Source organism: Coregonus clupeaformis, chromosome 14 (genome assembly GCF_020615455.1).
Source record: "Coregonus clupeaformis isolate EN_2021a chromosome 14, ASM2061545v1, whole genome shotgun sequence".
Lineage (NCBI taxonomy): Eukaryota > Metazoa > Chordata > Actinopteri > Salmoniformes > Salmonidae > Coregonus > Coregonus clupeaformis.
In genome coordinates this window covers 5,564,085-5,578,692 of record NC_059205.1, presented here as the reverse complement: position 1 = coordinate 5,578,692, position 14,608 = coordinate 5,564,085, and the positions used below count along the sequence as shown (strand labels likewise).

The 14,608-nt window shown below is 42.8% G+C and overlaps 1 protein-coding gene and 3 long non-coding RNA genes across 6 annotated transcripts; 1 reads left to right on the top strand and 3 right to left on the bottom strand.

Moving 5' to 3' along the window:
* Positions 1-1,384: 1,384 nt before the first annotated feature.
* LOC121580641 (E3 SUMO-protein ligase KIAA1586-like) lies at positions 1,385-4,782 on the bottom strand. 3 transcript variants are annotated; one of them, XM_045224878.1, is made up of 4 exons: positions 4,347-4,782; positions 3,670-3,853; positions 3,124-3,219; positions 1,385-2,961 (listed from the first exon to the last, which is right to left on the bottom strand). In XM_045224878.1, the coding sequence occupies exons 1-4, from the start codon at positions 4,404-4,406 to the stop codon at positions 2,024-2,026; spliced, it is 1,278 nt and encodes a 425-aa protein (XP_045080813.1). In that variant the 5' UTR covers positions 4,407-4,782; the 3' UTR covers positions 1,385-2,023. The 3 variants fall into 3 exon arrangements, 1 of the variants encoding a protein (XP_045080813.1); XR_006661740.1 differs by having other exon boundaries at positions 2,408-2,961; positions 3,600-4,782; XR_006661741.1 differs by lacking the exon at positions 3,670-3,853 and having other exon boundaries at positions 2,408-2,961.
* Positions 4,783-7,267: 2,485 nt separating this feature from the next.
* On the bottom strand, positions 7,268-8,158 carry LOC123492370. Its single transcript, XR_006661739.1, has 3 exons — positions 7,908-8,158; positions 7,494-7,776; positions 7,268-7,374 (listed from the first exon to the last, which is right to left on the bottom strand). It is a non-coding gene; the product is annotated as an uncharacterized LOC123492370 (long non-coding RNA).
* Positions 8,159-10,957: 2,799 nt separating this feature from the next.
* On the top strand, positions 10,958-12,045 carry LOC123492368. Its single transcript, XR_006661737.1, has 2 exons — positions 10,958-11,223; positions 11,302-12,045. It is a non-coding gene; the product is annotated as an uncharacterized LOC123492368 (long non-coding RNA).
* Positions 11,683-12,578, bottom strand: LOC123492369. The gene is made up of 2 exons (XR_006661738.1): positions 12,139-12,578; positions 11,683-11,946 (listed from the first exon to the last, which is right to left on the bottom strand). It is a non-coding gene; the product is annotated as an uncharacterized LOC123492369 (long non-coding RNA).
* Positions 12,579-14,608: the final 2,030 nt, after the last annotated feature.

Here is a 14,608-nt window from a genome sequence, read left to right as displayed (position 1 = left end):
CTGAATGAGGGGCAAACGGTCATAAGGCCGCAGGTCATATACCTTCCACCGCCACGCTGAAAAAAATCATTCTATAGGATTCAGGAAGGGGGAGTATGGGGGAAGGTATAAAACTTCAAAATCAGGGTGATCATGGAACCAGTTCTGGACTAGAGCAGCCCGATGAAATGAGACATTGTCCCAAACGACAATGTACCGCATCTGGTCCACTTGGTGTAATGCTGTGACAATCTCATGCAATCGGTCAAGAAATGCAAGTATCAGATTTGCATGGTGGTGGAGGACCCCATTTTGTGTGATAGCAGCGCAAAGGGTGATGTTACCCCCTCGCTGCCCTGGCACATTGGTGATTGCCCTGTGCCCAATTACATTTCTCCCTCTTCTTGTTTTTGCAAGGTTAAATCCAGCCTCATCCACATATATAAGGGTAATTCTTCAACTATGGTACTCTTTGAGCTAGACAGTTTCAGAAAATAAAAACATTTCTACAAACAATTTTTTAGTATCAGTTGGTTTCTCAATCTGTCTGGAAACCTTCCCTGAAGTTGGCTGTGATCAGTGGTGTAGTGGTCCCTGGAGAAGTGGGTATACTCTCAGTATTCACCTTTTTTTTTTTTAAGTAGTCCAGAAAAAAGCCCTGTTTTAGAAACAGTGACATGTAAGACTATGATTTAGTTTACCCAAAAATATGTAATTTCTACTTGCACACTATTATAAAATGATCATGACTTGATTAGGAGCAGTTTGTAGTTACTACTGGTCACAAGAGCAGCCTGGATGAATGTAAAATGTATTTATCATGAGGCAAACAGGAAATGGTGTTTCGATTATTTTTTGCACATTTATTTAAATAAAATACTTCAAATCTGAAGGTGACAATGCATCCTTGTTCATATTGCTATATGCTTTGTTTTGAACATGTTCATTTACCGGTAAATCATTCAACAAAATATGTTACAACAATATTTAGTTAACAATTAACAAAAATATATGCATTAACAACACATCAACAGTGATATACTCTCTCAACCCAGCACTGGGTTTCTGACCTTGCTCATACTACAGTATATTCCAGACAAATTTGCTTTCTGCAGGAGCTTTCACACTGCACTGTCTAGAACGCACCGAAGAGGCAGCACGATGGCTCTTCAACCAGGTCCTTGTATATTTTCTAGGATCAAACTTGGAAGTTGGTGGGCCGTTGATATTAATCATCATCAAGTTTGATATGTTTGAGATCAGAAGGACAGCCCTCTTGTCTGAGCTTATATTGTTCATAAGGCTAAAATTCCTCTCACACTCTGCTGTACCGACAGGGGAATGTTTTCATACAGTTCATAAGTGGTTTTAGGTCCTTGGGCTCACTACTGGGCTCTTCCCAGTAGGTCCCGCATCCCATTCAGTGCTTGGTCTGTGCACAAGTTAAATCGCTTGCACAGTCGCTTAACTTGTTCTTCACCATGGCGGATGCTGGGCTTTGATGGCCACTTACTCTGATCAAGGATGCTGAGGTCCATGATGGTCTCATCTTCAAAAGACAAGCGTTTCTCCAGATTGTTCACAAGGCTTTGTAAGAACTGGCCTGGATTGATAGACTTCAGCTTTGCATTTGTTTTCAGGGCTATAGACCGATACTCCCCAGTCTGTTTTGCTTCTAAAGCCTCACTATATTTCTCACCTGGACTCTCTTTGAATGACTGGATCACTCTGATTGAGCGTTTCAGCAGATGCTCTGCTCTGAGGAGCGTTATAGAACGAGACTGAAGCTCCTGTGACAGGAGACTTAGTTCATGGAGAGTGTCGTACATGAGGCCAAGGTCACAAATGAATTCTGGACTTTGAACACGGTCTAACAAACCTCTGTACATCTGCCTCTCTTTGGTGGACCTCATCTCATCACTGCAAGCATTTTTAAAGTGCTGCACAAGAGCTCCCAGGGATGTCCAAACAGCACGAACAGTCCGAAAGCTACTGGCCACCCAGCGTACATCCAAGATTCTGCCAATGCGAAGAAGTTGTGAGCCTACTTCAGCTGCTGCATTAACAAGTTCACGTTCATTTTGTTTGACACACTATACAGAGAGTATAGCTTCTGGATAAAAGTTTTAAAGTGATTGACAGAGTTTACCTCATCAACTGCATCTGACACAGCAAGTTCAAGTCTATGGTTCATGCAGTGCCATACAAAAAGCTTTGGGAATCTCAAAGTCAGTCTGGTTGCTACTCCTGACTTCTTTCCTAGCATGACACTGGCTCCATCAGATACAAATGTTACCCAGTTTTCATGAAGCCACTCTTCTGTAAAGCCAGCATTAGTTAAACAGGTGAGTAACGCCTGTAATATGCCATCTGCTCTCTGATTTTCCAGTTCAACAAGTTCCAGGAATATGAACTCAGGGCTTTCTTCTTGAATTGATGCTTTAATAGAAACTGTCATGACAGCTTTGTGACTTAAAGAAGATGCCTCGTCAATTAGGACAGCTAACTTACTGGATGATGCTATAATGCTACTGATGATTTTGCTCTGCATCTCACTAGCAACATGTTGTATTATTTGTGTTGCACTGTAACGTGAATGAAGTATTGAGCCCATTTTTACACCATTCAGTTCCTGCAGCTCAATGAGGCTCTCATGGTCAGAAAAGGGTCGGTTCTTTTTGGCCAGATGGTAGGCTGTTCGAAACACAGCTTCAGTTTCCTTCATGTAGGACTCAGTCATAGTCTCCACTGCATTCTCAATGGCAGCTTCTTTCTGTTGCTCTGCCACCTTCACAGCCTGAGTGTGGGCCTTGGACAACGCATGTTTCCTCACCTTATTTCTCAAGATTGACAAACTTGTTGTTCTACTTCCCTGGCCAGACACTTGAATTTCAAAGTTCATCCATTCTCTTGAGAGCGATACACCTTGTCCTTGCTCCTTGTCGATCCCAATGGAGTTCACACTGCTACAGACCAGACATCCTGCGAAGCATAAACAAACAATGTAACTACTCCTGTATCCACAGCTGTACGTGTGCATGGTCCTTTACACACACACACACACACACACACACACACACACACAAAGTTATCTGTGCCCACTGTTTCAGAAGTTACTCAAACTAGCAATCTACCTAAACTTACCCAATTTTTTGTTTTTGGATCCCAACCAGGGGTTCTTGGATTTGAAGTCTTCTGTTTGTTTAGCACTCCACAGGTCTGGCCAGTCATTATTGATGTCTACAGACAACAACAAAACTAATTATGCATCTCCCTGTCTCTCTCTCTCTCACACACTTACACACACACACACACACACACACACACACTACTGTGATCACAATAGTCATCAGCAAGACATGGGTCCCCCTCTTTACATTAACAATCTGCATAACCAAGTGGAAATATTTTCAGCAAGTGAAGCTGAAGCATACAGGAGATTAGTGAGTGAAATACTTGGGAGAGTTTATTTAACAAAAAAACAACAAATTTAACACAAAATGTTATATAACAGTAGCATTGTAAAAACAAACATGGATACAGACAAAATAAATAGAAGGGCAATAAAATAAATAACATCACACAGAAATTCAAAATGAGGCTTAATCTGTCAAAATCACCTTTTGTTACAGTGTGAGGCTTCACTTTTCAATAAACTGGAGATGCAATTTACTGCCTGTGTGTTCTGACCTGGTGGTGGTAGACTGGATCCTTCTCTATGCTCACACTGACTTGCCTGGCTAGCTCCCGGTTGAGAGCTGCCAGGGCTGCTGGTTTTAGGGGTGGGGTCTGCCTGGGCCTGATCTGGGCCTGATTTGTGCCTCTTTACAAAAAAGTCTGCAATATCTCCCTTCCTTTTCATGGTTACCTGTCCCTATACAAAATAAGACAGCCTGATTAGACCTCAATATTGTTTTAGGCTGAATCTTAAACTATTTGTCCCCATTCTTGTGTTTTAACTTACTTAAAAATCAACTACCAGCTTAGCTACTATGCAATTAAACTAGATCATATAGGTTAGTTAGGGCTAAGTAACTTGGCTAATGTTATAATTTAGGGCTTAGTAACTTGGCTAACGTTATAATTTAGACCTTTACAATAATAAACAAGCTTCATAAACATTGAGATAATCAGTTTCATCAGTCTGGTATGAAATTCTTATGAACTGGGTTGATTAAACACTTACTGAAAACCAACAATGCCCCGGTTTCCCCACATTATCCCAATCTACGTAGCTAGCTTCATAACGTTAGCCGACTCGCACTAACTATTGGCGGCAACATCTCTTCTCCTCTAAATGTGCAGTCACTGGCAATTTGCCAGTAGTTTAAAATAATGATTCATTTGGAAACCACCTTAAAACTTACCTCAGAATGATGTCTTCCATCAACTGGGGTGGCACACCGCCGCTTGTGTCCTTTCTTCATCCGTTGTTTGGTCTGCTGCCGTTATCGTAGTCAAGTGGCACCGGCACCTGAGTTTTTTTTTTTTTTTTTCACTGGCACCTGAGGTATTAGCGATATTTTCCTCGGCATGACCCGCCCTACTCTGCCTCTGATTGGCTCATCAGTCCTCATGCCTAAAGTTAACCAATCTAATCAGTGAAAGCAGCGAGTACCAGCCAATTAGAGGCAGAGGAGGGTGGGTCATGGCTTCACTATCCCCGAGGAAGAAAATAGGCAATCTGACTCACAGATATTACTGAATGATGCGCATCAGGGGGGATTTAGAAGTGGGTATACGCAATGCTGACTGAAAAATAAGTAGGTATACGCCGTATACCAGCGTATACCCTGGACTACACCTCTGGCTGTGATGATTTGTATTTACTAATATATATATTTTGCCATTTTTATCTGACAGTCCAAGAAAACGGTCATTTCCATCACATAACAAAACATGTATTTTTAAGAGAAAATAATGAAATATCTTCTGTTATAAATATATTTGATTAAATAGCACACACATCTGTTCAAATTTGTAATTTATTATTTTTTTCAGAAATGTAACTGTAAAGATTTTACAATGTTTACACTAAAAAACACATAAAACTAGGTCAATGGAACATTTCATTTTCTTATCATAGCTCAAAATCATATATTTCTCAAAGTGTATACACAAATCTTAGCCCTAACTGCACAATTATCAACGCCACTGAATATAGTTGGTTTGATTGTATGTTTTTTATATGTTTTACTTTAAAATATGTGTTGTGGTGGAAATGACATGGCGTGGCGGAAGAGACAGTGTGTGGCGGAAATGACAGATAGGCAACTTCCAATTAAAAACAATTTTTCTACTGCTCTATGTGGTGAACCAGAGCAAATCAATAAGCAACAGCATTTGTGAACAAAAACATATCACCAATATTTTTAAATTAAAAACAATCCAAAAAATGAAAAAACATGAATTTGTGTTAAAAATCAGCAAATCATTTCTTCACTGTTTTCTACATGCTGAACTAGAGCAAACTAGTACAAACTAGAGCAAACCCTTTATGTCATCATTACCTTTTACAAAGATGAAAATGACATTGTCTCTTTCTTTCCAGTAGTGGCCCTACTGTTATCGTCGCGTTCTAAAAACTTTTATATTTTCCTTCACTTCTTGGCTGACTCTGTTTTGTTGTGTTTTGCGGGTGTATTTGAGTTTGTCGGCCCTTGTCATGTTTGTCCTGATTAGTTTTGTAGATAATCCAAACTCCTTCTTGGCCATGGTGACCAGGCGGTATTTTTTAAAGATCTTGCCAGCCACAAGTTTGGAGATCAGTTGCCGAGCTTTACGATTGTCAACATTGTGATACTTTTTTCTTATTTCTGACATAATGGTGTTATGGAATAGGAGTGTCTTCTTTAATTGCTTGCTTTCTTGCTGCATCTGTTGCTTTGTTTTCATTTTAGGTGACTCTAGGATCCCCAGGTTCTTCTTCAGTCGATTACTTCTTTTTTTGTATTTTTCAACTTTTCTGAGGGCATCCTCAAGCTTTTGTTTAATGTCATTAAGATCTCTGTACACCTTTGCTTTTGCCTTTGCAACCTTTTTTCTCCCTCTTTTCCTCTGTGGAGTTCTCTCTGGTGTAGGCTCACACAGCTGAGGTGTTTCAGGGATGTCTTCTGCATTAACACTCATGTTGTCTGGTGATGGTGGTGGTGTTGTATGTGCCATGAAACTATTCACTGCTGAGACCATTTTCCATTTCCTACGTCTGTTTCGTTGAGAAATTCGCCACTGTCTTCTCATTTTTCGTTGTTCTCTTTTCGGCATTTCTGTCACAGATTTAACAACACCTTGTTGCTTTTTCTTCAGGTATCTTTCTCTGTCCTTCTTGAGGGACTCTGCATATTTAAGTGGATCTGATTTTATTCTTTCTCTGTATGATCTTGACCTCTGTGCTGTGGTATTGCTTGCCATCTTAAAGAAAGAGCCAAGACATCATGTCAAACCTACTTATCTATTGTTCTCTTATTTACCAACAATATTGTAATATTGTTAAAACTGTTTTTGAATTTAGTATCAGTATTATAGCCCAAATAATTTGCTGTTTAGCTACGAACAATGTCATTTCCACCACAACCTGTCTTTACCACCACAATGAACACCGTGGTGGAAATGACTGTGGTGGAAATGACATTTCCCCACTTTCCCTCTAAAATCTCATGCTATGTTAGCCTGCTAATATTAGTTTTAGAGTTAGCATTAAATATACACAAATTAACATTAAATTAAATGTATCCAGTAATTTTTTACGTCCATGTGAAATATGAGCTGTTTGGAAATGACGACCAATAAACATACTCTCAGTTTTACTCATATTTACCTTGATTTTTCTTCTTTTCATTACCCCCTGTAGAGGACACCATTTCATCCAGCCATGTGTTCCACTGTGGAGTTTCTGTTGCTATGGTTACTAAATATACAAACCTAAAACACTGATCCCAGGATTCTATTTTTGTACAGTGTGGTGGAAATGACAGTGACCCCAAGGGACAAGGGTTCTATTTATGAAAAATATAGGAAAATGTGAATATGTATCACAATATATAATATGTAGAATTGAAATAAATGGTATTTTATCATTTGTACTTGAAATCTACATTATTTAAATATTTAATTTAGAATTAAGCGAGGTTGAAGATACAAAGTCTGGCTTAGGGACAGAGGGAAAACAGTAAAAACCATGCATAAAAGGCCTCATATTATATAATAAAAAGAATGATTGAGCCATGATACATTTTTTATAAGTTCCCCTTAGGGTGGAGTAAGTATGACAAAAACAAAAAAGAATAAATGTTTTTTAGTTTTTATTATTTCATCCAGGGACAAGAAAAGTACCATAGTTAAAGAATCACCCATAAATTCATGTTGAATTTCAGCAGCATCCATTTGCAAGACTCTCTGAAACACATTAAAGAAAATAGGATGCTATTCAATATCTATAGCACAGTATTTTTTTTGTGACAGAACATTATGAGCAGTGCATAATACCACACCATAGTCAGATGAACAATGCATACCTCCACATACTCATTGCGCAGATGTTTCACTCTCTCTGAATTTCTGTCAAATGGTACCCGATACAGTTGCTTCATGTATATTTGATTTTTCTTTAGGATTCGACCTAATGTTGACAGAGAGACTCGTTGGATGTTATTGAAAATATTGTCATCATTGATGATATTGGCTTGGATTTCTCGTAGCCTGATACAATTATTGGCCAAAACCATGTTCACAATGGCGGCCTCTTGTGCACGACTAAACATAGGGCCCCTTCCACCTTGGTGTCCTCGACCCTCAATCCTATGTAAAAACAAAATAAGATAAAAATAAATATATATATATATATATATGCAGCCTCCTGTCAAATGTCACAGTAAACAATATTGATTATACAAGCTTCAGTTTCAATGTATACTGTGTGGTTAGCTTACCTGTTTTCTCGATGAAATGTCCGAATTACTGACGCAACAGTATTTCTGCTGAGATTTGGTTGAACTCTTTGTCCAGCTTCCATCAGTGTCAGTCCATGGTTGATAACATGGTCAATAAGTGTTGCACGGATTTCTCGAGTCAAATTTGGTCCTCGTCTTCTTTGTTCAGGTTCTATCAACTCTTCAAGTCCTTCTCTACCTCTTCCTCTACCTAGGTGTCTTCCTCTACCTCCTTCTCTTCCTCTACCTTCTTCTCCTCTACCTATGCCTCTTCCTCTACCTCCTTCTCCTCTTCCTCTACCGCCTTCATCTCCTCTTTGAGCTCCCCCTCTCATTCTCACTCTTCTTCTTCTTCTAACTCCTTCCATTTTTGTTGAAGACAGGTGAACTCACCTGCTGCCTTTTATAGCACGCCTGTGTGCTTCCACACCTGGTAGATGTGTTTATCCAATTCGTTCATTAGTGTGGTAATTGGCAATCCGGTGCTTTGTAATTACAAGGAAGTAACCTCACGATCCTTATCTGTGTCTAAGGTGTGAAAATGTGTGTAGAGTTTTACAAATCACTGTGTGTAATGTTTTGCAAAAAGGGTGAGGCGGACATTGTGTGTAATGTTGTGCAAATCTGTGGAGGTGTTTTGCTCATTGGAGTACAATTTTGCTAATTGTGTGGAAATTTTAATTTTAGTGTGTAAATAATCGTAAAAAACTGTATTTATAGTGCTTAGGCTGATTGCAAAGTGAACTAATTATCTACAACAGTTTTCACATGTGCAAGTGTGTTGGAAATTTTGTAATTGAGTGTAAGCAGTGAGTTGTGTTTAAAGTTCTGCAAAAAGAGTGTTGTGCAGTGAATTGTGCCTACAGTTTTGCAAAGTGTGTGTTACAAAACTGAGTGCAAAGCAGTGTTTGTGCTTTTAGTTTTGCAAACTCAGTGAGTGGTTTTGCTATACGTATTAATAGTTTTAGAAATTGTGCTACAAGAATCACGATTAGCGCTTAAGCATTCAGAAAAAACTGTAATGGCAAGGCAGTCGGGTCTCGTCGACAGAGCACAGAAATCACTGACACGCTTAGCGGTAGTCAAAGCGAGCAACAGTGCCGTCTTGATAGACCGCATCTTAAGGGGTATTTGATTCAATGGCTCGAACGGCGACTTACATAGCGCCTCGAGTACCAAGGCCAAATCCCACTGGGGCAGCGTAGCTCTAGGCATTGGCCTAAGCCGCCGCGTTCCCAATAAGAAACGTTTCACTAGAGGGTGGCTAAACACATTCGTTCCGCCAAAACCCTCATGACCAGCTGAAATCGCCGCTGCAAACACTAATGGTGGAGAGCGATCTCTGCCTATCATACATAAACTGCAGAAAAGAGAGCACACTCTCAACCTGACAGTTCATACTGCATCAGATAACCCACGGCGCCTCAACCTGTCCAATTCAGGAACCAAGCCTTCAGTGGTTGGCCGATTATGGGCAACTGCCCTATCGAGCCTCCCGCCTGGGTTAACGCGTCCCGTCGATTTGGAATTGGCCAAGGTGGTGCAATCAACATCTGACTCATCTCCGCAAACCATGGAGCCCCCGGGCGATCGGGCGCTATCAGTATCACTGACAGCTCCTCTGACCTCACCCTGGCTAGCAGTGGGAGAATGCAAGACAGCGGAGGGAATGCATACAGAATAACTTTCGGCCACGGGTAGTGCGCGAATGCGTCTCTTCCCAGTGGTGGTTCGTCCTGTTCCCTCAGAGAGAACCATAGGGGACATTGCGCGTTGACGCGTGACGTGAATAGATCCACCTCGGCTCTCCCGAACTGTTCCCAAATTTGGAGAACAAGGTCCGGATGCAGACACCACTCGTCGTCTCGAGGACCCCCTCTTGACATGAGGTCTGCTCCTACGTTCAAGTAGCCCGGAATGTGTGCTGCTCTCAACGAGCGAAGGTGCTTGTGAGCCCACAGCCACAATTCCTCTGCCGCCCGGTGGAGGGCAGGAGACCTGAGTCCTTCCTGGCGATTTATGTGAGCTACTGTGGTCCGGTTGTCTGACCAGACCAGCACATCGCGACCCCGAAGGGTAGACACGAAGTGGGTCAGAACCAGTCGAACCGTTTCCAACTCCAAGAGGTTTATGTGACGGCTCGATTGAGGCCACACACCTCCTACCGCTTGAGCCTGACATGTCCCTCCCCATCCAGTCAGAGAAGCATCTGTGAACACTGGAATGTAGGATGACACCTTGCCCATCGTGAGAACGCTCGGATTCCTCCAATAGTCCAGGGGCCTCATGTATCAATCTTGCGTACGCACGAAAACACGGCGTACGCCAGCTTTCACGTTCACGGTCAGATGTACTAACAGTGAAATTAACGTAAGAATGTGCGTTCTTCCACGTAAACTTCAGGCCTGGCGTACGTACATTTTTGTGATGTTTGTCCGTTGGCGACTCAGAGGCAATAAAGTGAAGTGGCAAACATTACACTACGAACTGTTCTATCGCACCTGCCAGATATTGCTTATAATTTGTAATTGATAAATGATTTGCCATATTATTGTCACACGAGTCTTATTAGAATATTCTATTAATTATGCAATTAAGTAAGAACATATATAAAGGATGTGAAAATTTATACAACCCGTCTAGCAATGGCAGCTTTGGCTTTATTAGAAGACATTTTCAATGGACAAATCCGGAGAGAACGAGTTTTTAGGGACCACGGTGATTTTCTGGCCCACGACGATGACTGGCTCATCAGCCGTTTCAGATTTCCAAGGGCTATACTCTTGGAGCTCTGCGCTGAGTTGGGTCCGAATTTGGAAAGAGAGACAGTGAGGAGCCACGCATTACCCGTTCCTTTACAGGTGCTTACTACACTTGGTTTCCTAGCAACCGGTTCTTTCCAAAGAGAACTGGCAGACCGCTCAGGAATAAGCCAGTCGTGTTTGAGCCGTGCAATGCCACCTGTATGGGGACGGCATCATCCGCTTGTCTACCAGGTATATAACGTTCCCATACGATGCAGGTGACCAGCCAAACATCAAAGTGCAATTTGCAGCGATAGCCGGTTTTCCTAATGTAATCGGAGCGATCGACTGCACACATATTGCTATAAAGGCGCCATCTGAAGACGAATTTGCATATGTGAATCGGAAACATTTCCATTCAATAAATGTGCAGATTATATGTGATGCACAAATGCGCCTAACAAATATTGTGGCAAGGTGGCCTGGGTCAACCCATGATTCATATATCCTTACAAACAGCATGGTTGGGATGAGACTCCAAGCTGGCAGGGTGCGCGATGGGTGGCTACTTGGTAAGTTATGCATTTAAATGTATGGTTCTATCTAAAAGTAAAATGTTTGTGTCTGTAATTATTATTACGGCCAATCAGGAGACAGTGGTTATCCACTAAAGACGTGGCTGTTAACCCCCCTCACCAACCCACAAACTGACCGAGAGCGCAGATACAATGATGCCCATTCCCGCACTCGGTCAGTTGTGGAGCGGGCGATTGGGCAGCTGAAATGTCGGTGGCGCTGCCTTGACAGGACCGGGGGGATGCTGTTATACCGCCCTGACAAGGTTTGCCGCATCATACTGGCCTGTGGAGTGCTGCACAATGTCGCGCACAGGCATGGCATACCCCTTGGTGAGGTGGGGGCACCGCCAGATGACCCTGACCCAGGACCAGTATATGTGCAGCACAATCAACAAGCCATTCAGGCCCGTCAACGTGTAATTGCGACAATATAAATGGTACTCAGACACAAAGTTCATTTTTTGACCAATTCTTTTAATGAATGGCTTATTTCTGTGAGTGCGTCAGTGACATTTTTAAGGTGACTGTTCATTTCTTCAATGGCCCTAACAATTTGTTGTTGTGACTCCAGAACAGCATGCGTCAAGACACGGCCAGATGGACGGGCTTCAGCACTGGGGGGAACATTAGAGACACGGGAGACGCTGGACTAAATGGGCTCTGGCTGCTCAGGTGGTGCGGACTCTGAGTGCGTGCCAGTGGACGTTCCTGCGGTTCCTAAGTCCAATTAAACACAGGCACATCTTAACAGTAATTTGAGTCTGTTCCTTATTAATGGGTACACGCATTTGCAATAAAAGCAGTGGATACGTGAAATCTCTGGTGTACCTTTTGCTATATTGCATGCATTTTAAAATTAAACGGTGGCTGGCTATGTATATCAAAGTTAAAGAAATAAATCTGAGTCACCTTGCTGGCAGTCCTGTAGTATATCCGAGTCTCCTACATCAGCGGATACGATTCCAGAGATTAACGTGTCTCCTACAATAGAGGCAACTCTCTGATCAAAGGGTGCAAGTTCATCGGTCCCTGTACCACCGCCTGTTCTGCCCACACTTTGTCGGTGCGCAGCAGTTCTCCGCTTAACTTCCACCTTTATGTCTGACCATTTCTTCTTCAGTTCATTTACGGTGCGACTCTCAGATCCCACCGCGTTGACGGCATCAGACAAACTCGCCCACTCTTTTTTCTTTCTTTTGTTATTAATTCCAGAGGACAGATTTCCAAATAAAATATTTTTTCTTGTTTCTACCTCTGATAGTAGCACCTCTAATTCGTTTTCAGTGAAATTTCGTTTCTTGCTTGCTTTAGCCATGTTCTTGCAGGTTTCTTTTGCCAAATTGGACTAATTACCAGAGGTGGGACAAAGTCATTGTTATGCAAGTCACAAGTAAGTCTCAAGTCTTTGCCCTCGAGTCCCGAGTCAAGTCGAGTCAAAGATGAGGCAAGTCCCAAGTCCTCTTACCACAGAAATAAAATGTATACAAATCATGTATGTCTGTAAGATTTGTATTTATTTAAACCTTTTTATACAATAACATTAATCAAATACAGGAGAGAGAGAGAGAGAGAGAGAGAGAGAGAGAGAGAGAGAGAGAGAGAGAGAGAGAGAGAGAGAGAGAGAGAGAGAGAGAGAGAGAGAGAGAGAGAGAGAGAGAGAGAGAGAGAGAGAGAGAGAGAGAGAGAGAGAGAGAGAGAGAGAGAGAGAGAGAGAGAGAGAGAGAGAGAGAGAGAGAGAGAGAGAGAGAGAGAGAGAGAGAGAGAGAGAGAGAGAGAGAGAGAGAGAGAGAGAGAGAGAGAGAGAGGTCATGCAGAGGAACAGCTCCTGACTTGTTATAACTTTTTGTTTGTTAAGAGCGAGATTGACACGATTCAATTAGCAAAAAATGTATAGGTAATCAAATTGTACAACTGAAGATCAACAAAGGAGGAAAAAATAGACAGAGAGTGAGTTAAAAGACCAATCTTCATCGTGGTAGCTAGCCAAATTCAAATCGGTCAGTTAGCTTAACGTCTAGCTCTAACTGTTTACTGGTGGTAACCATAGCAACATGGCCACTGAGGCAGCGCTAGCAGCGTTAGCAGCGACAGAAACTGAGAGACTTTCCCCGTTTTTTTTTGAATACCCAGCAGAAATCAAATCAGAGAAAGGAAGAATCAATTTTAAACACAGAATTCTGAGGGAGAACCCAGAAACTTTGTTTGCCGACTGCTCACAAAACAGGACTGTTACAAACCTGTTATTTTACACAGACCACACTACTGCCTGGCATACAGCTGTAACCAGGCATTTCAGCTATACCACGAAGAAAGGCATCTGCAAGGGAAGGCAAATCCACATTTTTTGAGGACAGCGATAAGGACCAGGAAAACAGGTTTCTGACAGTAAATATGTATCAGAACGGCACTGTCATGGTCCAGGGCAGTGAGGCTGCACTCAGCTCTGTTGTGCAGGACTTCCCCACCCTAACGAAGATAGCGGAAAACAAAAAAGAAAAGGACAGCACCCCGACCTCTCCCCTCACCTCAGGCACCCCAACAGCAGGACCATCCTCCCCCCTGCCTTCCTACAACCACCAGAGCCAAGACCCCACTACCATCAGCCTGTTGAGAGACAGGCTGGCAGTGATAGAGGTATGGGTTACTGAGCTGAAGGAGCAGCTCCCCAGCTACACCACCACCAGTCCAGACACAGAGCTTCTACAGGACCAGATCAACCAGTGCAGGACCCAGCTGAAGAACTCTGTCCAGGAGCTGAGAGAGAGCCTTACCACAGCGCTGGAGGAGGTAAAGGCCACCATGAGGAGAGAGCTGGTGCAGGTAAAGGAGGAGATGGCAAAGGAGTTGTCTGGCATCAAGAGGGTGCTGCAACACAGAGAACAGACTGTAGAGACTCCTAGAGAGAAGCTGCAGCCCCTCACCACCCCTAACACCCCCACCGACCCACCTTTACCCACAACCCCCCCCCATACCGACAACACTTTACCCACACACCCAGTCAACAAGGAGGCTCACATGGAGACACCTACGACAGAGAGAAGCTCTCTGGCCCCCCTGACACACCCCCACACACCCCTCCATGTACACAGGCCCTGTGTACTCCAGCCCCAGACCGTAAACACACTAATCTGGTAAAACCCACTGAGGTGGCCATCCTCATTGACTCAAATGGGAAATTCATCCAAGAAGATAAACTCTTCCCCCAACACAAGGTGCGCAAAATATGGTGCCCAAAAACACAGGATGCACTCCACATCCTGTCCCAGCCTGACTTTGGCACACCAGGCCACATTATTATTCACACCGGCACCAACAACCTACGAGAGGAGCAGGAGAGAGTAGGCAGGCTGGTCAACAGAGTAGCAGAGAGGGCCTCTGA